Here is a 27,870-nt window from a genome sequence, read left to right as displayed (position 1 = left end):
GAGCCTTCAAAACGGCAGCCACAATTTCTAGCGCAGGATTAGGAGGAGACGTAGCCGCGTACGCTGATCTCCACCAGCACTCGCATTCGCATCATCCAAATCCACATCCTCATCCCCACCCGTTCACCACCGACGGCTTCAAGCTGCGTTCCGAGGAGCCGGTGCCGGGCTTTAGCTCGGCCTCCCCCTGGCCCACTCTGGAGCTGGGCATGGAGTGGGGCCGGAAATTGTACCCCAGTGCCGTTTCCGGTCCACGATCTGCCGGCGGTCTGATGTTCGGCCTGCCACCCTCTGCGGCGGTCGACATGAATCAGCCGCGTGGACCGATGACCTCGCTGAAGGAAGAGCCGCTGGGCAGCCGGTGGGCCATGCAGCCAGTCGTCGACCAGAGCAAGTAAGTGAAGGGAATGGGTAACCATGTGACCCCAAAGTGATCTACCAAGTGTTACCAAGTGCTAGCAAGCCAGTTGAATGAAGCTTCAAAGGCTGATCCGAAGTGACCTTAAAAAGTGATCTTTTAAGTGATTAAGTGTTTATTTTAAACTGAAAAACTTGTAAACTTATTAGGGATAAACTTAGAGGAATATGGAAAGAAGGGAGGTCTTAAAAATAATTTATGATGGCAAGAAGTTCATTAGCATTCATGAGATTCTTAAAACATACCCTCCTTAAAAGTAATCTTGAAATGGTAAAAAGTTGGTGTTACTTGTGATTGGATTCTGATTTTACTTAATTTTGGCTAGTTTTTTTTAGAAATCGAAGAGGATTACCTTCTCTGAGCTGCTAGGAAGGGGTAATAGTTGTTTGTTTAAAAAAAAACAGATTCGTTTATGCAGATTTTTATATGATTCTCTCGAAAATTCACCTCAACTTTTATGGCATCCAAAATTCTGCATTACAAACAGTAGAGGAACGTAAACCTTTCCCATAATTACATTATTAATCAGAACTAGTAACAATCTTACATAAAATTACCTTCGTTTTTTACTCTTTTCTAAATATATTCATATAATGATTATAAAATAATCACCTTAATAGAAAACAAAGCCACCCCCAAGCTTACTAAGACACATATGCCTACTATCATTTGGCGTCCGACGTGTGGCCCCATCAACATTTATTGCTGACAAGTAACAGAGAAGGCTCAATGAAAATCCCTCCATAATCTCTGTTAATCTCTCCCCTAATCTCCAATGGCAATTTCCAAGCCAGAGAAACCAACGGCAAAAAGCCAGCAACAATGTTTCAGCAACAAACACACACACACACACACGCACACACACTTCAAATCCAAAACAAAAAGAAGAAGTCTCCAAAAAGGGAAGACCGTGAAAGAAAGAAAAAAAAGTGCGTTTGTTTACTTTTGGCCAAAGCCGGCAACGTGTGTCCAACAATATATGAAGGCCCCTGGGGGAGCGATTCCAAAACGTAGTAAGTCAGTCAGTCTGCCGGGGGAAACGGGAGGATTTTTATGGCCGCCAACCACCCACCACCCACCACCACCATCTCCAGCCAGACCAAGATGAACCCCAAAACAAAATCCCCGTCCATTCAGATTCCAAACTCACTCGAAAATCTCACTCAAAATATTTGTCTTCACGCACTTTTTGGGTTCTAAGGCTTGGAATGGTTTTACGAGGGGAGCTTCTACTTTGAGCTAAAAAGGGATGTTATTTTCCTTTGACTTTCACTTTCGCCTCATCTGAATGAATCGACTTTGCCAAACGCCACATCAACTGCTCTCTTTATCCATGCTCCCCACTCAAGGAAGGAATCCCCCGTAACCAGAGGGTTGCTTTGTGGAAAAGCTTTTATTTTTCTTGGGCCATGTTTGTTTAGTTGCGTTTGAGATGTTTCTGGCGTGAGATGTTCGCGCCGAGAAGAAGTGCGCGAGTTGCCCAAACAGAAAGCGAGAGCGAAATGACAGCGGGATTTGTTCATTCAGCGGCGGCAAATCAGCATTCCCACCCACATTCACATACACATTCGCTTCCGCATTCGCATCATAATACAAATAATCACATTCACAGGCAGGACAATCTCAATCAGGATCATAATCACAATCAGACATTAAGCAATAAGACAATGCGTTGTGATACGAGGTAAAGAAAGTGGAATAAGTAATGTTACTGAAAGGGGATTAAGATGGTGATTAAAATAAGATTTTAAAGGTGTTTTTAAGTATTAAAAGTAATCAAGAGTTTGTGGTATTGAAAGTTATGTGTGATTTCTTGGTAAGACTGATTAACTGATGAAGAAGTAGTGTTAACAAATAGTATTTTCTGCCTAACAATCTTTGAAGTTGTTAAAAGGAACTTCTTCATAGTTGCCAATTAAGTAAAGAAGCACCAAAGTTTCCATAGGAGTTTTCTTACATTTCTCTTTTTGATGAAAAAATACTTCAAAAATTTTTAAAATATGCCATAAAACAATACAAGTTTTACGATTTATTGAGCTTAAAATCAAGTAAAATTGCTTAATAAATTGATAATTTAACTGAAAAGTAAAACCATCCTAAAGACTTCAAAAATGTCATTAAGATTTTCAAAAAACTTCCTACATGGGCAGATATTTTTATAACTTTCTAGCTCAAGTTAGTTCTATGCTTTCCTCAGTTAGAAAATTCTTAAGCCACTAAATTAACATCTTTAACTCCAATTAGCAAACCAAAAGTTACACCAACTTAATAAGCAAACAATTTAAAATCTGCTAAAAAAAACTTTTTAATAAACTTTCAATCCCCCATCCATCTCTTTTCACCTTAAAACTACCCACCAAACCACATCTAATTTGAACTTTTCTGATTTACAATTTGAATTTCCCAGATTTATTATTATTTTGTAAGCAAGTTTTGCGACAAATAAATCTCGATTGGTCTCGATAATTGTTCAATATGTTGTATATCCAAAACCATTTATTTAAACACTTATCGAGTTTTCCATCTAACTGGAACAGAATGGAAAACAATGTTGTACTGAAAAACAAAGTGCATAAACCACAAACACACACCGAATGTGTTGTACTTCTTGTCGCTGCTCGTAAATCAGAGGAAAATTCCAAAATTTATTTCAACAAAGATTGTCCAGGGAGAAGCAGCAGCAACAGCAGCAGCAGCAGGAACTTTCAACCTTAGATTGCAACAAATGCCCCCGTAAAGTGTGTCCTTAAACAATGAGGAGTCAGGTTATATTCAGCGACTAATAAAGTCACCATTTTTAAAGGCCCTCTTATGTGTGTGGAAAGCAGCAGCTTTTCACGTGCCAGCCTGGTCAGAAATAGACTAAACGTGACCACCAATAACAGCCACCAAGCCCACCTTAGGCCACCTGGGCATCGATTTGCGACAATTAAATGTTGGCATAATAAAATCAACAGCAAAACGGCCACAAAAATGTTCTCTATCTTTTTTTTTCGCCTTTTTCTCGCTTTTCCTGTGTTAGCTGGCTCTTGCAAATTGGCGGCAAGTGCAAACAAAGTGAGCTGGCAAACTGCCGCCGAACGATTTTCCACAATTTCCAGCCATTCAGAGTTGAAAAGTCAACAAAATAAAACTGGAAAGCGGGGGAGAGGAGGTTGGCACAAGTTTTTTATTTGCCAGGATGTACTCCATACTCGGCATTATTTTGCTGCTCACTTTTCGAACACTCTGCCCGACTCCATTCCATGGCCATAACAATAACCTTTCACCAGAATGTAACATGTCTGGCATTTATATGTCGTACCTGCACCGCAGTTGTGCCACCAAACCTACTCCTCTTCATATACCTACTACTACCATTTGCCCACAAAAGGTGACTGCTGCCTGTGAAAATCGCATTGAACTTCTTCTGCTTTTCCCCTCTCTTGGGCTGCCTCTTAATTTGATATCAGCCTGTGGGTGAATCAACTTTAGCACCGCAAAGTGTGTTTGTTTCGTTGGGTAACTCGTATTCAGATTGACTTTAAGGCTCTTAAGGACATTGAGCAGCCTAAGCTTTCATTTTGGATTATTATAAATGTAATTTTCAGTTTTAAGATTGATTTTAATTGTCAAAAATTGATTAATAGAGTAGAACATTTTTGAATAGGAGGCTATTAAAGTGAGTTTTTGAAGTCTTTTGTACTTAAATAAACTTTCATGCTCTCTACTATAGCTTACTATTTTTCCCTTATCTAAAGACTTACATAGAAGTTTTTCACTTTTAATCAAATAATTTCTAAGTTTTAAGCTATAAAAGAGAGAGAGAGTGCATCCTTCAAATACTAGTTTTCCCTCATTAAACATTGAAAATCCTTCAAAAACCAGCCCTACCTCATTTTAACTACCTCTAAAACCCTTTCCCCTTATCACCTCCTAAAAAATCAATCAAAACCGATCAAAGCTAAGAAACTACAAAACCAAATCCCAACACCTAGTGATAAAATTGTCCCCGGAATCCTTTGGGGTATCCATCTATCCAAAGTAGTTATTTAATAACTAGGACGCAATTCGATTGCATTTTCCGACTTTGGAGTGGGCGAGGTATAGCTCTATCATTAGCTGATGGCTGTGCTGTGGTGTGCAGTGCGAGTCGGACATTATCCTTTGGCAAATGTGTATATAATTGCAGGACCCCCGAGTCAGTTGGCCAGGACATGCGGCTCCTTGACATTCATGGCCTGTGCAAACAGGAGCAGGGCACATAAATAGTGAACAGAGAAAATAACGCAAATACAAAGAAAAAAATCTGATAAAATCAGCATTTTCTAAATTAAATTGTTCGTTATGCAGGAGTGAGAGAGAGAGAGAGCGAGAGAGAGAGAGAGAGTGAGGGGGAGGGGGGCAAAAACAGGACCCTACCTTAGTCCTTTCTGGTCGACATTGTCCGGTAATTGTTCGCTGACAGGAGGAAGTAAAGAGTGAGGTAGCAGCGAGGGTAAAGAGCTCCTGACATTTAGCATATGGACTTGGAGGTGGGGCAAGGACAAGCCTTTATACCGTCTGCAGCTCAGTGTCCACGTGTCCTGCGATAATTGCCCACTGTCTGCTTGGCCCACATACTACTCGCAAATACGCATTTTCACATATTTATTTCAAGTGTAGCTTAGGGCGGGACAAGGACTGTCATACATCAGGATTATTGTGTCACGTTGAAGTTGCTTATGCGCTTTTAATGATAGTTGTCACATCACATAGCTGCTACTCTCTCTCTCTCTCTTTGTGGCGTAATTGAGTTGTTCCTAATTCCAGCCCAAGAACTGGCCACCAAAACTAGACTCTCGCTGCCAATTAGTGGCTCTTTAGGCCCAGTCTATGTTTACCCAACTAATGGCATAATTACTGTCTCCCCATCTAGTAAAACATTTCACTAATTTATCCTCTTTTTTGTTTTATTTCAGTTTGGGCATTGGCCGCGCCCACTTTGAAAAGCAGCCGCCCAGCAATTTACGCAAGTCGAACTTCTTCCACTTCGTGATCGCCTTATACGATCGAGCCGGCCAGCCCATCGAGATCGAGCGAACTGCCTTCATTGGATTCATCGAGAAGGACTCGGAGTCGGATGCCACCAAGACGAACAATGGCATCCAGTACAGGCTGCAGTTGCTCTATGCCAATGGTTAGTTTGGATTATTGAGAGAAGTTTGATTTGATTATAAGTTTTTTTTTTGATTTTAGGAGCCCGCCAGGAGCAGGACATATTCGTGCGACTCATCGATTCGGTGACCAAGCAGGTGAGTTTTTGACATTTTAGTTTTATATTTAAGTAATAAATCCTACTTTCAAATTAGTTGAAGGAAGGCAAAGAGGTTAAAAGAAGTTAAAAATAAGTGACCAAACTCAGAGCTTTCCTTTACAAAATTCCCAAAGCAATCTAAGTAAGGACTTAAAAATTACCAAAACAACTCAAAATCTTCTAAAAATTTGCAATTAACCTATCAATTGCTACTTAAATTAAACAAAGAACTTCCCAATTTTCATCTCACTTTTCATCTCCCTACCAAATAAAGGCTCAAAGTTGGCCAGTCTATGAAAAACTAATTCCTTCCACTCAACTGACTCTGCCTTCGTGCATTTGCCTCGTACACGTTGTTTGTTTTGCTGATTCGAGCATAAGTTGCATTCGAAATTGATTGTCATGGCTAATTAAGTGTGTCCTGGTGTGTCCTTTGGCCAATAAATTGAGTCGTCAAACGTTCATTTCACTTCATTCGCCTGACTTTTCCCACTTTTGCCAGCAAAAGGGGTGTGACCAAGGCTAACGAGAGTAGAGAAAATCGAAAGAATCGCACGGGGATCGAACATTGTTAATGCGCTTTGTTGTGGGTGCGTGCATGTCCTGAAAGGGGGAAAGCAAGACTCCTGGACTGGTGCACCATATGTCCGCTTTTTTTTCTCGTTGTGGGCCTAATGCCGTGTCGCCTCCTGCCTTTTGGTCCTTTTCAAGGGCAATTAATTTCTCGAGTGACAAATTTTTATAGACGCTTGTACGCTTCTTGCGATATCTTCAGCCATTAACCCTCTAGTTTCTCGTCGACTCTTTTCTTTTTTTTTTTGTGGGCGTTTCTTGCCCATTTAGCCCGTTCGCATCACACAAAAACGAGCCAGCAATAAATTTATCCACAAATTATCGACAGCAGCAGCGACATCGCCCCCTTTCGTTCTTCGACTTTATGGTGACAAATCCATTTGTGCGAATGCAATTTAATCGCAAAAATATTTGACCAGCCACCAATTGAATTTGCCAAAAAAAAGACGAAAGAAAATAAGAAAAAAAACATAAGTAAGGCCTCCCTCAAAATGTTTCTCTTTCTCCTTCTTTTTTTTTTTGTAGTATTTTTGGGCATTGTTGATAAGGAATCGAGCTCAAGACCTTTATTTATGGGAATTCTTTAAAGCAATTAAAGCTTATCGAGAAAATTGAATAGCGCCATAGAGAGTTATTTTAATAAAACAAATGAGTAATTAACAACAGCTTAATGGGTCTGCAAGGAGGAATTAGAACATCCGGGCCAAGTGCCTGGACAATCCCAAAGGGCTAAAAATACTAATTGTTGAATTTCTCAAATATTTTTAAGTAATTATTGCAGTCACGCGTTGTTGTTTTTGTTTTTTTAAACTATTTAATAAGTTTTTTAGCAGTTCTTCTTCTTAAACTAACTCATTGGAAGGTTTTACTATATATTTCCAAAAGACATCTCAAACTATAGCACCACTTTTCTTTATTTTCCTAACCAATTAAACAGATTGCATAAGGCTAACACGATTTATCCTGGTTAGTTTCCTTCTATGCAGACTCACTCCTGCAATACCCCTCCGATTGCCCATTTCCGCTTGACTTGTGATGTATTTTTGATGGACCTACCCCTAAACCTGAGAAAATCTCACAACGATACCCGGTTCTCTGTTTTTTTGTTTTCCATTTTCCAAAAGTGTCGCAAGCTGGGAAAAGAACAATCATTTGATCGGATTAGAAAGATTTAGCTTCCTCGTTTTGTTGTTTTTTGAATTTTACATTTCGTTTGTCGCGTGTCGCTTTTGTTATCGGATTGCGTAACAGGTAAGGCGGGGATAAGCGAGTGTTATCTAAGTGGGTGGAGGATTTTCAGTGTTTCATTTTTGTTTGAAACTGGAAACTGCGGCAACCCGAATGCGATTAAGTTGGAATTGTCTCAGCCAAAAAACTCAGCCAAGCACAAGCGAAAGCAATCGTAAATGACAGGATGGCGGTAGGCAGGACAATTGTCGGCGTTGTCCACGTGGCACGTAGTGGGCAACCCTTGCAACCACCCCTTTTTTTTTGCAGACAAAATGCAGCAAATCATGGTCATAATCATAATTACATTCGATCAGATAACGGTGAAAAACCGGGAGGCGTCGTCGTCGTCGCAATTGCAATTTGAGAGCTAACGATGGAACCACGGAAAATCGCCTCATTTCGGCGATCATATTTCATTTTCCATCAGGGCAGTGCTACGGGTCCGGCATAAAACAATAGGGAAATCCTTTTTCTGTCCCTGTTTTTGGCCAAAATTGCACTTATCGCGATTAAAACGCACAAAAACACTCACACTACTACACTCGCACACACGCACAAAAGCGCAACGAAATTCTAAACCAAAAAGCGAGATGGAGATAGGCTGGCATTAGAGGGAAAGGGGAGATAACGGGCGATTAATGCACTGCGATAACGGGAGACATAAAGTGGTGGCAGAAAAAAGCATCCAAAAATCAAAGCTAACTAATACCAAGGAACCACCAACCGGTTACCCGTTACCGCTAACGGTTTCAAACAAGAACTCTATAACCATCACACTCACACCCGCAGGCAGAGACAATCGCGTCTGTGCGTGTTAATTAAGCGATAAAATTAATTTGTATGTCAACACTTAAAAAGCCAAACGCGAGAGAGAGAATCATTTTCGATTATTAACAAATTGTACAGCGTACACTTAATGGCAAATTGTTATTGTTGTTGCTGTTGCTGTTGCTGTTGCTGTCGTTGGCGCCGCCGGCCGCTCAATAAATTCAACAGATTGCGCGAAAATCTCCACATTTGCATATGTGCGCTCCCTCTGTCTGTCCCGCTTGCACTCTCCCCCTGTTTATGGCCCTTCCCCAAATGCTGGCTCTCCCTTTCGCACGCAATGCGATTAAAAATGCTTTCACGGCAAGTGCATTTCTGCGGTCGAAAGAGATGGGTAGCGGGTATGAAGAGAAAGAGAGAGAGAGGGGAAGAGAAAGCAGGGACAAAAAATGATATCGCCATCATTATGCGAAATGTGTGTAATGCACGCGGCTTCCTCTTTGAAATGCCTTCGTCTCCCTAGGGACTACTTCGGTTTTATAAAGGTGTACACGATGACCTATGATAGCTGGGTGAAAACGATCTTAAGTTTTGAGTTTATGGATTTAAATATTATAAATGCATTTCCTGGAGGTAAATTAAGATATTTTCTTGGGTTAACTGTTTTAAAATGAGTTTATACTTAACTTAACCTCAAAAAAGGCAAAATATATATTCTTCTAATATCATAATAAGTAAAAAATATGATTTTATGTCTCACATAATCAGCAATAAATAATTCACTACAAAGTCATTACCTTAAAAATTTATTGATATATATTTTTTCCATACTACAACATCCTTTTTTCCTTTAATTTTCCCAAGAACCTGGCCTTACATATTCTTATCCTGCGCCCCTAAAAATATGCAAATACCAGGGAAAGCGTCACCGAAAAAAAGGTTTCTCTCCCTTTCCTTGCCCCTCAAAAAAATGCAGAAACATATAAAAGAAAAACAAAACAGAGGATGCACGAGTCCTTGCAACGTTAACCTTTATTTCGCTGTCCTTTCTTCGTCCTGGGCAATTTATGCGTTGTCCTGATAAATGAAGCTTTAATAAATTAAGAGCAACCCTCTATAGGTTTTTTTTTTATTTGTTTATTTTTTATTGTTTTATTCTGTTGCCCTTTCACAAACACAATTTTTTTTTTACACTCGCGTACTCTTTTGTCCGCGATAATTTATCTTGTTTGGCGAGATTTTTATTTGGCACGTTAAATATGCAGCATGCAACATCCAACATGCAACATTCAAGTTCGTGAATAATGCAGCCAATGTCGATTTATTTTATTCGAAAAGCTATAATAACAATTTGCAAAAATGCTGGAAAAAAAAACGTTTTGATGGAAAATCGTTTAAAATTTAAAAGCCGCCTCTCGGCTCATCCTGTTTGGGATCCCTTACTGCCCATTCTACGTGTGGAGTCCTTTTTCCTGCCTGTCCTGTCATCACTTCATCACTCGCCTTTTTTTTTGCACATTTTTTCTTGTTGCTGCCGTTGCCCGACTCCTGACTCCGGCCAACTCCTGTTCTTTGTCCTTTGTTGATAAATCGTAGTTTAAACGCTTTTACTCCAGTTTTAGTGGCTTTCGTTTAGTTTGCCGTGTTGGTTTTTTTTCTTTTTATTAGATGAGCCATTTAGCCTCGGATTTCCCAGCTCCCAACTCCCGACTTTGGGCCAACAAAAAACAAGGAGTACGAGATACTAACTAATTGTTTGTTTCGCCATTCCACCGCAAGGATGATGGATGATGATTTCGGTTTTTTCAGCCTCTTTAGGGAAGTTAGTTTGTGGGTTTAGTTTCGGTTAGTGAGTGGAACTTTGATTAGCATGGCTGTAAGGAAACCCAAAATATTTTATATTATTTATGATTATATTTTCCCATTTTTTTTAACAAACTAAACTTACAGGATATCCTTCTTACTTTCCCACCCAAAAAATTCCAAAGTAAACAGGTAACAAATACAAGAAGAACCATAAAAAAAACCCAAGCAAACTTTATGTTCTAGCTCAGGAAAAAACATTGAAAATCCATTACCCCAGATTGGGATAAAAAGGACATCCCAACCTTGTCCGGCCTATAATTAGCTGCACTCCGTCCGGAGTGGAAAAGTTCGAACCGTAATGCTGGATATCCAGCAGATATTGGACATTGAGCTGGGCCATCGAGAGCTGTTCTGATCCTTTACAGGTTTCGTTAGAGGAACGAGGGAATTATTAACCTGACAAACGGGATAATAAGGGATGATCATAATTTTACATGTGCCCAGCTAATGCCAAAAACAGCAGGGGGTGTCAGGAGATAGAGGGTTGGCTTCTGGAGGACTACTGCTGGTTGCATTAAAATTAATTTCTGATTATCTATTTGGATGGGCACAGCTTCTCGGGCAGCTCATCATCCTGAGGATGTTTTTAGATGCCCAAGCAGAGGAAACAAATGCACATATGCCGGTGACGTCAGAGGAAGCACTCGTCCTTGACGGCAAGTGGCGGGATTCCTCCTGGTTTTTGTTTTTACTTTTTTTGTCTTTTTGGTGGATGAACACGGCGCTCAGGTTTTTGGCTTCCTCACTCGGTTATTGTTATTACTTTTGCGTGTATCTCGCTGTCAGTTGATGAATGATCCTCTCACCCTTCGTGGCAAGAACGGGTGCTTCTCCCTCTCTACCTCTCCCTCGCATATGCCGTGTTTTTGCCAACTAATTCGCCGGATGAGTGTTGGATTACGGTCAGGGGAGTGGGCTGGAGTTTGGAGTGAAAGGACACCCGCTTTAATCATTTTTAAATTAGAGAACTATTCGCCTTTTTGTATCTGCCAAACCACCCGCCTCATCCCCTTTGTTTATCTATTTGTTTGGCAGTTAGAGAGGCTTGCGGAGGAAATTGCAGCAGATTGTCTAACGTTGCACTTGCGGTTGCTGGTTGCTTCCACATGGCACGATTCTATGTGTTACAGAGAGAGCACCCACCCCCTCGTAAAAACACGCCTCACTACACTTCCACCACAACAACAACAGGAAGAACAACAAACAAATAGACAGCTCGAGTGGCATTTTCACTGAGCAAACACAAATACTACGAGACGCCCCGTTCGAGGGGCATGCCACTCGCATATTATTCATGCGGAGGTAAAAATTGTGGACATTGTCAATATTTGCATTGTGTCCCATATGTCGATTTGCTGGCCAAAAGTTTTCGGGACTCTGTAATTAGCATTTATGTGTGTTTGTCTTAGCCCAAAAAGTATAGTTTACAGGGGGTCAAAATGGTTGAGGGTTGGGGGTCAAGTCGGGTGTCGATAGCAGAGGGTTAATAACGGGGTGATGTTGGGTTTATTTTAGGTGGTAATGGCAGGTTGGTAAATCAATAAGATGAGGTTTTAGATTTATCTTTAGGTTTACTATAGTTTAGGATTATTTCTGAGGGGGTTTAGAATAGAAAGTAGTTAAGGTTCTAGCTAGTAAGTAAGTCATAGTTACTAAGTTAGTATGTTTGCTAGTAGGTAATGTTTTTATCTAATCTCACATTCTTATTCCCACTTTCAGGCCATCATATATGAGGGTCAGGACAAGAATCCCGAGATGTGTCGAGTGCTCTTAACGCACGAGGTGATGTGCAGGTGAGTCCTTCTTATCGAGTGATACTATCACCATTTTATTACCCTAACAAACTCAAGGCAATCCACACCTTTTCACTAACTGATTTGCGAATCGAAAATCTCAAGTCTCGCGGGCATTGGGAAAACCGGTTCCCAGGAGCTTCGTTTTTTCTACTTTTTTCCCAACCATCTCAGCCACTCAAATTATAGAGACCTGAGTTCTCATTTGTTTTTTTTATTTTTTTCCTTTTTCCCTGTATATTTTTCCGTGATTTTCCCTGGATTTTCTTATGCTTTTCCAGCAAGCTTTGTGGACTGCTTTAATTTTGTTGATTTTTAAGCTTCGTCCGGCCGGGCGGAGAGTGTCCTTCGTTTTATTTTCACGCTCAAACGCACGCGAGCTGAAACGTATAAATGGTGGACTACCGCGCCGCCCCATGGCCACCCACAAAAGCCCACCACCCCCATGGGCTGCTGTTCACCCTTCTAGCAGCTTTCTGACAGTTGAAGGTTGCGTAGAAAATAAAAACGCCACACACACACACACACAAAAAAGCTAAAAGAAAGCCAAAAAACAAAAAAAAAATTACACAGCTTTAGCCGGCGAAAACCTCTGCCACCGCCACAGCCACCCACCTCCCCCTTCCAAACCGCTGAATCCTTGTTGTTATGGTTGTTGTTGCTGGCCGGCCATCTTTTATTATTTCGGATTGGCACCCAGTTTTTATGTTTGCGTAGCATTATCAAAAACAAGGGGACAACGCACAGAGTCTCGCACTAGCACAGGGGTTGGCAGACTCCCCCATTAGAAGGAGACAGGAAGGTTGGCCAGGGGAGAGTAAAAGAGAGAGAAAGAAACAACAACAACGACGACGACGTCTTCTTTATCGTTTTGGCTTTGCGCCCATTTCAGTCATCCATGTTTATGTTATATATGCCCAGCATAGACCGTAGACCCAAAAATGCCAAAAAGCCGGGTCCAAGCCAAAAAATACCACCCCCAGATGACCCTCAACCACCCAGTACGCCCACGCCACCCCCTCTTTATATTTTTTCTAGCCCCGGGGCTGTGCAGTCGAAAAATTACGCAGCCATTGAACTCGATATAGATATATGAGTGCGTATATAGATGCAGATAAGGGATAAGTGCAGAGCAATGACAAATGTCTGACCTCTAAAAACAAAAATTGGGTCTATAGCTAACATACTTTTTGAGGAGAAACGAGAATTTAAAGTGACTTTGAAGAGGAGTTCTTTAAATGTTAGTTTTGGGGTTTAATAAATAGGTATCTAAAGGAGAAATGAGGTGGAAATATTAGGAAAATCCATAAGGTTATCTATTTTATCTTTTCATCTTGAAGTTTCTTTCATTTTTATAATCAAACATTTCTTTAGTCTGTTTTTTAATTTAAATATTGTTCTATTAGCTATTCTTTTACATATAAAGATTGAAGAGTTTCTACCTAAAAACCCATAAAACACAACTTAAATATCAAAAGTTTAGATTAACTTTAAACTCTTCTATTATTTCTATAACCAAAATGAAAGTTTTTCTTTCCCTGCTGAAGAAAATCAAGTATACGCCTGCCTAACCCCTAAAACTCCAAAACAATATTAAGACTTTACCAACTTAATTACTAAATATTAAAAGAAACATAATCTAAAACACTTAAAACTATCTTTTAAACTAACAAACAAACTTAAATTAAATAAAAAATAAACTTTTTGTATCTTTCAGCCGCTGCTGTGATAAGAAGAGCTGTGGTAACCGCAACGAGACGCCATCGGACCCCGTCATTATTGATCGGTAAGTAGTCATAGTTCATTCTCCTCTGCCATATAACCACTACCACAACACCCATTGCCCAACCACAAGCCATGTGCCTGTCCAGGACCTCGTCCTGTTGCTCCGCCATACAAAAGATGACATTTTAAGCTGCTTTTCATCATCGTCGCTGGCTGTCTTTCTTTCTCTTTTATTTTTGTCAGCCTGTTCTGCGGCTTGTGTATGCGTATCGTTGATTTATTGGCATTATTATCAACTGCAATATAAAACACGATGCGGCAGACATGCAAAGAGCTCGAACAGTGGAGTGGCATATACCCTTTATAAGCGAAGGGGAAGGATCTCAAAATGTAACAGAACCTGCAGTTGGGTGGCCCACAGAGAGCAAGCGAGAGAGTCCATTGAGAGAGAAAAAAAACACACACAAAAATATTCATCAAAATGGCAGAGGCAAATTCTATTTTCATAAATTGTAAATTGAGACGAGTTCGCGGCAATCCGACACGCCCTCCCTGAATATAAAATCCAGCTAGCCCGCTGAGGGGAATCCTCCAACCGCCTCCGTTCAACTGTCGCGTGTCAGTCGAATTATGCTAATTGTGTGCACATCCTTGCGGCCTCTCTCGTTCTCCTTTCTCTAGAGGAGTGTGTCCTTTCTAATTGGCTTCGGAAATATTATTTGAGTGCAGGAAATTAGAGGAAACCAAATTGTAATGGGAATGCCTTGAGGGGAGAAGTGTTTTTTAGAAGGATTAAAAATGTAAAAGAAATTAATAAATATTTTTAAAATATTTAGTTTCTACCTATTTCTGGCTATAACCTTCTAATTACAGAGCGATTAAGGCGTCATTAACTACCATACCCTCCTCCAATCCTCTCCTAACCCCTTCCATCTAAAAGCATTTTAACCAGATCCTTCTTGGGACATCTCCTTGCCATCCAAACTCATTGAGTTGTTAAGCAATTTTGTAGTCCCCAGGCCCCATTAAATTGAGGCACACCTTATGCAGATGTTAATCAGTACTCTGTGTGATTCCCCGTAAACCCTCAACCAGACCTCCGGCGAAGGGTGGTGTCCCCAAGTATTTGCCTATGCGGCCTATCCCCAACTCCCAACTCCAATTCCAGATGCATTCGCCATTTGTAGGACTGCTGCCTTTTTCTGCGAAACAAAGATCTCTCTCTGTCTCTCTCCTCTTAATGATTCTATTATTAAAGTGGCAACCGGTTGGCCGGCAGCCAGACTGACAATCAGCCCATAATTGGTGTCATAATTAAATTTAATTGATTGCCCCGTTCTGGCTCCCCCACCTGAGTTTGCAAATTAGGAAATGGCCGAGGTAAAAATCGAGGTTGAAGTGGCAACAAAACAACAAAATCTTAGCCAGTTCTTGCCACACAGCACCTACATAGATGTTGCCACAAAAACAAAACAAAAAAAAACCAACAAAAACACGATCTCGGCAAGATCACAGATCGTTCGCTGCACATTTATGATCTTGTTAAAATTGCTCTGCGTGTTGTTGCTGCTCCAGAATGTCATCCGTTGGAATAACAGTTACACTTTGCCGATCTCCAGCTGATGATATTACCACATGGTGGCGACTCCTCATGACTCGCAACTCTTTTTCTGCCCCACGTGCCCGGGCGCGACACTTTGCGCTTGATATTTACGATTATTAATTCATTTCTTCTCTATTTATTTGCCTTGTTAGCCGGGATGGCAAACCTCCAGCTCACACATTCAATTGGTTAATCCCATTTAGAGATGGTAGCGTGTGTGGGTTGGAAAGGCAGAAGGGCGATAGTTGGCTTATAGAGTTGGCCTTAAAAGTGTTTAAAGTTAGAAAGGCTCTTGCTGAAGTTGGCCTGAAAGTGAAGTCTTTTTTTTTACATTTTTGAAACCTTAAAAATCTTCAACTTAAACTAAAGAATCCTTTCTAGTTCTTCATTTTCTAACCTTTTAATCTACTAAATCCAATATTTAGATAAAAAGATTTTCACATTTCCTCCTATTGAGCCATCGTGACACGCTCACCACCACAGCTGTGATCCCCGCCAGCTTCCTCTCCACATGTCGCATTTGTCAGGCGGGCTGTAACTTTTGTCGGCATTGCATTCCATTCCTGCAACTCGGGCGCATATCAATCACCAGCTGAAAACACTCCTGGCTACCAGCTACCAGCTAGCAGCTTCCATCTCCAATCAGCTTAAAAGGCGGCATGGATCTGTCGGTGGCCAACAGAGCCAACCCATCCAGCCCATCCGACCCGCTCATTGATATGCCAGTAGATCATGCCGCCGGCGGGAAGACAAAGACTCCGGGATAATCTATCTGTTCGCAACTAAATTTCGTCTTTGCAAAGGATAAGGAGGAGGAGGAGGAGGAGGCGGGGTAGCAGTCCCCAGCTAAAGCGCTAACTTGCCCGGGGGTCCAACGCATTTTGCCACTCAAGCCAAGCAGCCATAGCTCCCCCTCCAAACAACGATCCAAAGCGAAACTTTGTCAGCGGCGCGCAACAATTGGAACTGATTGAAAATTCCGAAATGAGAAGGGTGAAGGGGGGAAATCCAGGGATCCAGGGGACAGCGACTTGCATTACCAAGTGGCTGACGAAAGCCAAAAACTGATACGATATGACAACAGCAACAGCACAACAACACCAGTTTCGGGCCCAGACCAACCAGGAGCAGCAGCAGCAGCAGCTACCAACTACCAAGTATCTCTCTCTTTTCGGCCAGATACTGACGTTCGGACGTGTGCCGTGAGAGCTGCAAGTAGCCACTATATCCAACCACTGGTCACTAGCCACATTCGCCGGCGATCTGCACATGTTTTATTGATGAATTTCTGTTATTCATGCAACCGATCTGCAGTTGGCCACAAGAGGAGGCTTTGGAGATGCCGAAATTGTGCACACAATGAGCTAAGGAACAGTGGGTCAAGGGGTGGCGAAAAAGGGAACAAAGAGTAGTGGGAAGTGAGTTATAAGAGAAAGTGTTAGTAAACTAGGTTTTTATGTGGTTATTTTGTAGTTAAAGTAAAGATAAAATATTAAATTTTAAAAGCCAATGATAGATAAAGCTTCTTGTTTAAGAGTTTTTAGTCCTTTTTAGTCCTAGTTGCAAGGCAAAGGCTTAATTAAAGATATAAGATATTACAAATTTACATATATATATAGGATATATATTACCCCTTATAACCCATTAGTTACTCTCAAAGATAGTTCACTCTAAAATATGTAACTTTGCTTCGAAATTTGTTTAACCTCACACCACAGTGGAATAGATCTTTGGGATTTGCAATTACCTGATGCAGGTGATGAGGGCTTAGTCGCGCAGTCTCAGTCTCGGTTAAACTCTTGCTCTCTCTTTCTCGAAGAAGGGGAGCCCATTTTTAGTTTTTTATTTATGATTTGCGAGGACAGTGGACACTCGCATTGTCTCCAGATCGATTGCCACGCAATCTGTTTCTGTCTCTGTTGCTGCCGTTCTCGGCTTTTTCCCAAGTTTGTTGGCATGCACTTCGTGTGTGTTCCATAATTAAGTGAATTTAAAGCTCACTTCGGCGGTGGTCGGTCGTTGTTCTTGTTGTTCCTGTTGTTGTCCTGGTTGTCCTTCTGCTTGTTGTTGTTGTTATTGTTGTTGTGATTGCTGGTGAGGTATTCGTGTTGTTGTTTCTGCGACATGTTCCACGTTTTTGTCACACATTTCCACCGATCTTGGATTGGACCTTGTTTTTTAGTTTGTTTTTTCTTTTTATTATTTGGTTTTTATTTCGCGTATTACTTTTGCTTGGTTGCTCCATTTGTTGGATATCATTTTTCGATTCACATCTGGCGTATGCGTAATGACTTGAATTACACTGACAGCCATGCAATTGGCATCGTTATCGGCGGCGGTCATTAAAATCGTTATCGCGTGACAACCGAAGCGCGTTCGACTTTTTAATTTGGGTAAATTGTGGGGCAATCAAAAAAGTGACTACCCGACCAGCACTCTTACATTGCTTTCAATGTAAAAACAAAGAAAAACAAACAGAAAACAAAAACTAAAAACAAAAGAAAGAAAAGCTCTCAGGCTAACAATCGAAAATTTGCCACTCTTGCATTTATCTACGTCATTGGCGTTTTCTTCGCTTTATTTCAATTTTCAATATTTGCCAGCGTTTTGTCCACCGCAGCGCCAAATAAACTAAGTGCCAACTCCCAGCCAACTACCCTCCACAAACGGCCCGCCCCCAAATAGAATTGACATTTTGTGGTGTCCAATATGCAAAAACCAAAGGGGCGGGAAAGGCTTGTACAGACGCGGTCAGAAAGGGGTGTCACTTTTATGGCTTAAGAAAAAGTTTAAAAAAAACTTAAATTTTAAAGAGATTTTTAATGGCTAGGAAACATCTTTAAGAAGATTATAAGATTGTAAAACTGAAATCATGGAAACTCAATAATTACCTAGGTCACTCGTTGGGCGCCAAAAATCTGATTCAGAAGTAGTAACATTAAGATTGCTTACCTATTATGTTAATATAATAACAATTGTTACCAGAACGACTTAACAATTACCTATTTCTCCTACTAGCACCCCTAGAACTCTCATTTTCTCAACCTTGTCTGTGCTGCGTGAGGTGAGCCAATGTTTTGGGCCATTCATTGCATGCCTTGATAATCGCCTCACTCGCGCTTAAAATGATGACAAAACTGCTGCTAGTTGTTGGCTACAGTTTTTAATTTTCTAAATGCATTCCAGCCACCTGGACTGGTTGTCGTGTTCCGTGTGTTTGGCATGAGTTTGGGTGTAGGGAGGAAACAAGAAGTCCTGGCTGCCAGTTGGCCTGCTCAAATATTCAAAGCGAGGCAAAAAAAAACACAAAATGTGTAGAGAGAGAAAAAAAAGAGACGATTTTGACGGCATTTTGCGGTCAGCAATCGACAGTACGCCCATGAAATATTGGACAGACACTCCAGGCAGACAGCCGTAGAGTGAGAGACCATAACAGTTAATTATCGATAAAGATACGAAGAGCAACGCATATTTCTGACTTTTTATCGCAGACATTTCTCCCCTACAAACAAAAAAATGAAAAAGAATGGGAGAAATTTGAGCTATGATATTGATAGACTCTAACGATTATCTTTGAAGTGGAAACAATTGAGTTTGAGGTTGAATTTGAATTTGAATTTGAATTTGAGGTGTGCGAAGTGCATTTGATTTGCACCTCGTAAATCAATGGATTCCTGGGGAAAATTCGTGAAATTTGAAATTGAATTTTTGCATTTCAAAGAAGAACTCTACGTTCATAGCACATTTGCATATTTGTAGTAGACTGTCTATTGAAATTGAATTATTAATGCAAATTTCCCAGAGCTTTGCACTTTTCCACACTTTAAATTGGCACTCGAATTTTAGCCAGGCTGAATTTAGGTTTGCTCCTGGGAAATGTAGTTTATCAAATCATAAAAAGTCAAAATTCAAATAATGGATAGCAAGAGTTTGCCATTGAAATGGCTGAAAAACGTTGCCTTGTATCTCATAGTGCTAAAATAGAGTTAAATAAGAAGGGATTCCCCTCACACTTTGCTAACTCAATTAACCCTTTAATCTGCGAAATCCATTCCCTGTGGTTAACCCAATGAATTAACCAAGGCCCAAGTCTAATGTGCATAATTGAAATAGAACTTATGGATTAAAAATGCACATATCGTAAGCTATAGCCACATTGTCTTTGTCTCGGGCTCATCATCATCTTGGGATAAACTCATCTATTAGTTGGTGTTTGTCTGTGCGATTCTGTTAGCCATTTCCTTGGCCATTTACCCCTGTTGCATAATTAATGGCATTAAAAGCGTTAACTGACAGTCAACACACTCTGCCACACACTCTGGCACACACACACCCAGCTCATGCGAAAATAGTTGGCATAATTCGGGCATTTCAATGAGGTCGATAATTTGATGGTTCAGTGGAGAGCAAAAGGGATAAGGTCATACACGTAGATACGTTTGTATCTTTTTGTGGCCATTCTAACTCCGTCTGATGCTAGCTACTTTTATCGTTGTCTGATATCTAACCTTCATGCGTGTGCGTGTGTGTTGTGTGTGTATGTGTGTATGTACAAAAATAATCAGTTTAGAGATGAAGAAATCCCAAGAACAACAAGCAGAGCCAGCTCCCCCCAAACAAAAAAAGAAAACAAGACCATTCGGAAGGTATTTCCCCGGTCCCAGCGGCATGACTTTCGGTCCCAAAGCAACCCCAAAAAATTATATATATATATATATATATATATATATATAGCTATATGTATAGAAACCGAAACAGAACTCAACAAAAGCTCACTCATCTTCTTAAGATCCACTCAAAAGTATCTTGCACTCACTTTCGCTCTCTGTTTTTCCTGAGAGAAAGCCTCGCCACGCACAAAGTGAAAGTGTTTTCAACAAGTTCTCTTCCGGCCAAAAGGATAAGCGTCAGACGACGGCACGCAGCACCCAGCTCCCAGCTCTCAGCCCACCCCTTGGCGAAAGTCTATTACAATACAAAGGACTAACAAAGATGTAGGAAAAACCAAAAAGAAAAGGCAACCATGAACTTCAGATAAAGCTGTAAGGCAGAGGGCAGGGGGGCAGGAATCGCAGTCGGAATCCTTGGGCTGTTTGACTCTGCCAAGCGTGGAGCGTTAAGCCGAGAAAGAGCATAAATAAATAAGGACCAAGCAACAATAGAAGCCAAAATGGTGACTTCATCCTTGTCGACGGCCATGTTTTCGTGACGCTTCTCTTTCTCTACTTCTTCTTCTTCTGTATATTTTCTTTTTCGCTTGAAGAAAATGCCAAAAGGCATAGAAATGGCGCGAAAGTAAGTTTTCGCATTTATTTTCAAGCCTCCCATCCACTTTTCTTCGTTGTCATTGCCCCATAGTCATCGGTTTTATGCGACAATAAAGTTGAAAATTTTTGAATATTATCGTTAGTGAAAAATTAGAGACAAGTTGGCCTTAAGGCTTCGCCCTGTCACCCACTCAACGCGTTGCTCCTTCTCACCTGGCGTTCCTCTTTAGCTGTTTTGTTGTTGGGAAATTGTTGTTGTTTTTGTTGTTGTTGTTTTGGCGTGCGCCAAAAACGCTTTCGGCTCCTCACGACCTCCTGTTCACGCCATTGCCAGATAATATCAGCAGGGAAAACTGAATGGTAGGAAGGTTGGATGTCTGGGTGGGTGTAGGAGGTGGCAAAGAAAACAGGCAAAGCGATTTATGTCCTTTTCAAAATTCATCATTAAATTTGTGCGCTGTTTGGCGATGCAAAGATAATGCCACAATTTGTTGTTCGCACTGTTGCTGCCTCGCAAATTTACAGTTAATCGGCCAGGTTGCCTCAAAAACCATAAACACCAAAAACTTTCACTTTTTCGATAAAGATACGAGAAATTTATTTCAATTTTCTGTGCTCAAGATGGGCTGGATAATGGCTGAGAGTTAGGGTTTAAAGTTAAGGCTTTGATTAGGAAAGGTTTTGAGTAAAGAAAATCATGAGTTAAGGAATTGAATACCAAAAATAAGTTAACAAATTTTAAGTTTATTGGCTAAAATGAATTCAATCCGTTAATACAAAAAATTAAGCTTAGTTTCCGATTTTCCCATTATTCTTAAACCGATTTTAGGCAACTTTTCCATCTCCCATCCAATTGACAGCCACTTGAGCACCAAAATTTAAGGACTTTCCAACCAGTTGGGCATGAAAAGAAAAGAAAAACAAATCTCCGTCCAATCGAAGAACACCGCCAAGTCGCGGAGCTCCTTCTCCCAAATATGAATGACCAATTATGCACTTCGTTGGCGCTACGTGCCCGAGCTGCCAATGGAGCCCATCTTTCGATCTTCCCCCCGGAGCTGGTGTCCCCAATGTCATGTGCGAACATTTGATGATGCGTAGCTTTTCATTAAATGAAAATTTCGCGTTGCTGGCAAAAACAAAAGGACAAAGAAGAGGCCAAAAGAGCTAACTTTGTTTGGCTGAAAACCTGGAAATTTCGTTGAGAAACCAGGGACACTTTGATTTATTGACAGGACGCGACTGGAATTTATAATTGTTCCCCCAATGTGGGTGGTTGGTTTATTTCCACAAGGAAAAATCCTTGATTTGGTCAGGACTTCAGCTGGATTTCTTCAGACTAAATGCAATAGCATCTTGAAGGAGAACGACAAGACATATGCAAATGGAGGGGCGATGCTGTGTGAATTTATGTGTCCTGTCAGGATATTTTGAAAACATTGTAATTCAAGCGAGTCAGAGAGAAGGCAGGATGCTTCCGAGAAAGTCAATTAGCTGGCCATAAAAATGCAGGCTGGCCTCGAAGTGATGACGGCTCCGGTGTCTCTCAGGGATGGAGTCATCGAGCGGGCAAGTGGAATAATTATTACCCTCAAGGATCCACTCCTCTTCGGATACACTCGATACGTATTCAAATTTCAAACTGCAGTTGCATCTGTGAGTTTTTCCACTGTAATTCGATATTGTATCTGGCAGATACAGCGCACGACGGACGAGGCTCACAACTCTCGGGGGATGGCAGTCGGTGTGTGTGTGTGTGTGTGTGTATGTGTTAATGATGATGATGAGCCCGCTCTGATGCTCTTTTTTTCCCATAATGGATAACATCCATCCACTCACATCTGTTTTTCCATTGCGAAGTCCAACAAGTTCACAATCATTCTCGATAAGCAACACGCTTGGCCTTTAAAGCTTAATAAAACACAAATAGAAGCTAAGTTAAATTTTGGATACCCTTATAGTTAGAGATTATATCAAATATTAACTATTTCTAAAAATTCTATAAAATATTTTGGGAATTTTTTAGCAGAATTTGGGAGTTTAAGTAGATTTTTGGAAATATCTTTTCGGAAAAACCTGAAATGCTAGCCAGATCTTTGCTTTTTCATCTACCTACTTGAAACATTTTTGTACTTAAACAGACTAACTAATTTAAAGAGCCAGAAATACCCTTTGTTAGGGTATAAAAACCATGCTTGAAGTTAAATAAGTATTTTTATACACTTTGCGATCCAAATAAGTTGCGCTTAATGGAAACTTTGGCCACTGGCATTGCGTTTTATCAGTTTTAATAGAAATTATTATTATTGCCTTTTGGCATATCTTGAATGTCTTATCGCCTAAGTTATGATTTATGGATACTTTTTCTAGAGTATTTCACTCGCATGAACTATTTACTTTAGCCCTTGAAAAAAAAAGAAAACATTAAACATTAAATTATAGCTCAAGTATACAAAATATAAAAAAAGTGTCAGAAATATGAACAAAATTTGCGACACTCCCATCGAACAGGGACATATGCGTATGCCACCCGCTGGCCAGAGATCAACCCTCCCAGCTTCCTGAGCCGGCTCCCTGCTAATTTGTTCAATTTGTCGAGTGCGAAACAACACAAAAAAGAAAAAATATGATGAAAATTGCCGGCACAACGCCGCTTTTCCGCCCTCCCGCTGATCCGAATGGGAAATATTATTCCTGCAAATAAAACAGTAGGCAGGGGTTTCTGATAGGGCCATATCATGTCGCCGGCGGATGCATAAAAGTATTTCAGCATTTAAATGCACCGCACACGGGTGTCAGTTTCCATTGGATTGGCTTGGTTAGGCTTGGGCTTGGGCTTGGGCTTGTGCTAACCGGATCACATCCTGGCCGCAGGACATTCGCCTGCTGTCAACCCACTTATCGCAAGGGGCACTCTCTATTGCCCCCGGGCCAAACATCTGTCCAGAAAAGGCAGCGAAACAAGAACAAGTGGCTGCAAAAAGGCGCAACCCGTCATTAGCGGCTCGTAAAGTCGCCTCCGAGGATGGGCGAACATCGTAAAGAGTCTTAATTGAAGGCGGCATAAATCCAAAACTGATTGATAATTGCCAGCACAATGGGAAAAGCGATTCTAAAGGCCATTTATGGTGCAAGTAGATTTCTTTTTTCTGCAAAGGGAAACTGCAAAAGTGATGGTTATTAAATGAAAACTCATAGAAATCATAACATTCTTACATAATAATATAAATTATGGATTTCCTTGCTGCTAGTGAAGATTTTCTCTCAGTGTATAGTTGAACATTCCATTAATTAATCGATTCCTCCTCTCGTTACAGCTTCTTTCTCAAGTTCTTCTTGAAGTGCAATCAAAATTGTCTGAAAAATGCCGGCAACCCGCGGGACATGCGTCGTTTTCAGGTGAGTTTAACTGCTAAATCTTCTCCATCGATCCATATTAACTGTTTAACGATTTTTGTTATTCCTATGATTAGGTGGTTATTTCCACGCAGGTGGCTGTGGATGGACCACTTTTGGCCATCTCCGACAACATGTTCGTGCACAACAACTCGAAGCACGGACGGAGGGCCAAGCGTCTGGACACCACGGAAGGTACAGGCAACACATCCCTGTCCATTTCCGGTCACCCCCTAGCGCCCGACAGTACCTACGATGGTCCGTAGCAAAATTCCAATTATTCCGACCAATTTTTTTCGTTTTACGTAGATCCAAGAAATCCCCCAAAAACCCCACACCACTTTTTAATTTTGTTCTCGTAGCAATTGGCATATCCGAAACGAAAGCATCTTTGAGATAAACTTAACTAACCCATCAATCTCTGGGATATATTTTACAGGTCTCTATCCACCGCTGCCAGTGGCCACGCCCTGCATCAAGGCGATATCGCCCAGCGAAGGCTGGACAACCGGTGGCGCCACCGTGATCATAGTGGGCGACAACTTCTTTGATGGCCTGCAGGTTGTTTTGGGACCATGTTGGTCTGGAGTGAGCTGATCACCTCGCATGCGATCCGTGTTCAAACACCACCGAGACACATTCCCGGCGTGGTGGAGGTGACGCTATCCTACAAGAGTAAACAGTTCTGCAAGGGATCACCCGGTCGCTTTGTCTATGTCTGTAAGTGGTCGCTGCTCCATAATTACTTAACTTGTCTCCATATCTAACCTTTTTGTTAACGCTTTAAGCAGCTCTCAACGAACCCACAATCGACTATGGTTTCCAGCGCCTGCAGAAGCTCATTCCCCGGCATCCTGGCGATCCTGAGAAGCTGCAAAAGGAGATAATACTCAAACGGGCAGCTGATTTGGTGGAAGCTCTGTATTCCATGCCCAGGTAAGAGCATCGCTAATACCTTAACTAGCCAACGGAAAACTAATACCCAACCCGTGTTATAGCAGATCTCCGGGTGGCTCGACGGGCTTTAACTCATATGCCGGCCAATTGGCGGTCAGTGTGCAGGATGGTTCGGGTCAATGGACCGAAGATGACTACCAGCGGGCTCAGTCGAGTAGCGTAAGTCCACGTGGTGGCTACTGCAGCAGTGCCTCGACGCCGCACAGTTCGGGAGGATCGTATGGGGCCACGGCGGCGAGTGCAGCAGTGGCTGCCACGGCAAATGGTTATGCACCTGCTCCCAACATGGGCACACTCTCATCATCGCCCGGCAGCGTCTTCAACTCCACGTCAAGTAAGTTCTTGGATCCTTGGCTATAATGTTGGTGAGGGGGAAAAACCATCTTATAGGCCGACTACCTTTCGGGAATTCTCAGTAGGATCAGAAGACTTAAAAAACTTAAGTAAACCAAATTTTCGGAAAAACAAAGAGTTTTAAAACTAGACTTATTCTTGAGATTAAATATGAAAGATAGTCAAGATATAGGAATTCACTTTATAAAGCAAGTTCTTTGTAACCCATCAAATATCCAAGAAACCTATGAGGATCTCAGCTACCCATCATCTCTTGCTTAAGAAAGCATATCCAACCATTAGAATCTCTGCCTTAGATTTCCTTTATTTTTATTAAAATCTTTAGTTGATTTTAGCTTATGTTTGTATAACTCTCACATGAATACCGCCCCCACATAAACTGCAAAACGCTCTCGTCTCTCCATATCCCCCCGAATTTTCCCCCCGTTTTCCCGCCCCTTTCCCCAACGAAACCCAAACAAAGTGAACAAAGTATGCTCAGCAAAGTGCATTTTCGCCATTAATTCCAACAGTGTCCGCCGTGTCGTCGACGTGGCATCAGGCGTTCGTGCAGCACCATCATGCGGCAACAGCCCACCCGCACCACCACTACCCACATCCCCATCAGCCGTGGCACAATCCGGCCGTGTCAGCAGCCACGGCGGCGGCCGTTTAAGCGTTTGCCCGATGACTTCCATGCCAGCTGGAGGAGCTGAACGGAGGATGAGGATGAGGAAGATGACCTGGGATGAGCTGGACATTTTCGGGGCAGAGTAACGACATTTTGTTGAAATTAAATGCTTCACGCCCAAAACACCATCCACAAATCCACCCACAAAAGCGAGCACACACACACCCACACACATATGGCCAGACACCATCTATCAATCCGAATCTGCAAGGACGCCCACAAATGCCGAATGGGTGGGTGGATGGATGGGTGTGTGAACGAAAAGGGGCAGCAAAAACAAATCTGAGCATTCAAAACACACTTCCACCATCAACAAAACACCACAGACAACACACGATTAACGGTATTTATAATTTCTATTATTACTAAGATTAAAGATCCCTTAATATTTGTAAAAAAAAAACTAAAGCTTATTAATTTGTGTTTATTTTATATAAAAATATCATTACTTGAACTTGTAATCCCTATAAATTAAAAGCCCTTTACCCTATAAAACCTATTAAAAGAAAATCCTTTATAATTATTTTCCTTTTAATCTATTTCTAGGGGTCAGCAGCCTGAGTTTCAATCCCTTCGCCCTGCCCACCTGCAACACACAGGGCTATAGCACCCAACTGGTGACGTCAACCAAATAATATTACTACTAAATGAGGCTATTGGCAGGCCCCCAAATCCCCTCCTACGAGTCCCCAAGATACCACGCCAATCACAAGAAGCTCGAAAGTGCAATAAACAAAAGAAAATGGTTCCAAAATTCAAAAAGATCTATTGATATAGTTGTACATTTTTTGATTGAATTCTCCCCCCGTGTTTTTTAATTTAATTTAACTACGCCTCGGTAATAGATTTATACGAATACGCATAGAATACCCATATCGAAGTAAATACAAAAAACATATGAAAATGGAAAAGGCATATCATGCTACCCACAACTTAAGATCGGGCAAATATAGTTCTAAAAAAAATAGCTTGATTAAAGACATTTTGTAAATATCTATCCCAAAATAAAACAAAAAATAAAAACTAATTAATAATCGGAACTGTGAATAGAGGAAATTATACCAATTTATATACCCATGATGATCGATCAATACTAATACGAATCAAGATATACCAAAACAGATACAATTTGAACGAACTTTTGGACATAACTAAATGCTTGTATACGATACTTTCTTGGATTAATATCAAAAAAAAAAAAAAATAATAAAAAACCAAAAGTCTTGGATATACACACTCTGCCAATTGAGAGAACCGAAATCAAAATGTTATATACCTACATAGATATACAAGCCACATATTCGAGGTGACATCTGCAGCATATCTAGCATAATATTACAAAGAAATTTATACCAAACTTTTGGCAAACATATCGTGCACTTAGTCCTAATAACCCACATACACATCACATACTCCAACATATTTGTATAATCCACATCCATCATATCCACAATTCGAAATTCATTTTGAGCGATACCCTCTCTATCAACACCAAATCATCATAAGATATATAGATTCGCTATTCAAGTCAGAGTGTTTGATAAACTACCGATTTGTTGACTAGAATCTAAGCTAATCATACACACGCAAATGATATCTGGGGGTGCATATACTATATATATACATATATATATATATATAGGCTTAAGTTTATTGTTTATTGCTCGATTTGTAGGAGTTTTACTGTAATTTGTATTCGTATTGTATTATAATGTATGCTTGCACTCCTAGATCTAAAAAAATAACGAAAAGAAAATGGTTAGCTTCGCAACTGGGAAGCTCAGCCGATACGATAGTGAAGCATATCTATAAGAGAACCGCATAAACAGCAGAACTTAGCCGCAAAATCGATTTGTAAATTACAATACAATAATTTATAATAACAATCTAGCAACGCTCTCTGTTTTGTAAATCTTAACAAGTTATTTAAATAAAATTTATTTAAAATAAACGTAATACACCATGGAACCATGGA

General features: G+C 40.9%; 1 protein-coding gene across 1 annotated transcript; it reads left to right on the top strand.

Moving 5' to 3' along the window:
- Positions 1-27,851, top strand: LOC108106492 (transcription factor collier). Its single transcript, XM_017213582.2, is given in 12 exon segments — positions 1-394; positions 5,359-5,576; positions 5,636-5,691; positions 11,850-11,923; positions 13,641-13,709; positions 23,836-23,917; positions 23,992-24,172; positions 24,354-24,476; positions 24,479-24,634; positions 24,703-24,850; positions 24,916-25,205; positions 26,442-27,851. Coding segments are annotated over 12 exon segments (1,671 nt in total). The 5' UTR covers positions 1-209; the 3' UTR covers positions 26,531-27,851.
- The last annotated feature ends 19 nt before the right edge of the window (positions 27,852-27,870 follow it).

The sequence above is a fragment of the Drosophila eugracilis genome, unplaced genomic scaffold (genome assembly GCF_018153835.1).
Source record: "Drosophila eugracilis isolate 14026-0451.02 unplaced genomic scaffold, ASM1815383v1 contig_81, whole genome shotgun sequence".
NCBI classification, from domain to species: domain Eukaryota; kingdom Metazoa; phylum Arthropoda; class Insecta; order Diptera; family Drosophilidae; genus Drosophila; species Drosophila eugracilis.
This window is presented reverse-complemented; position numbering and strand designations above follow the sequence as displayed.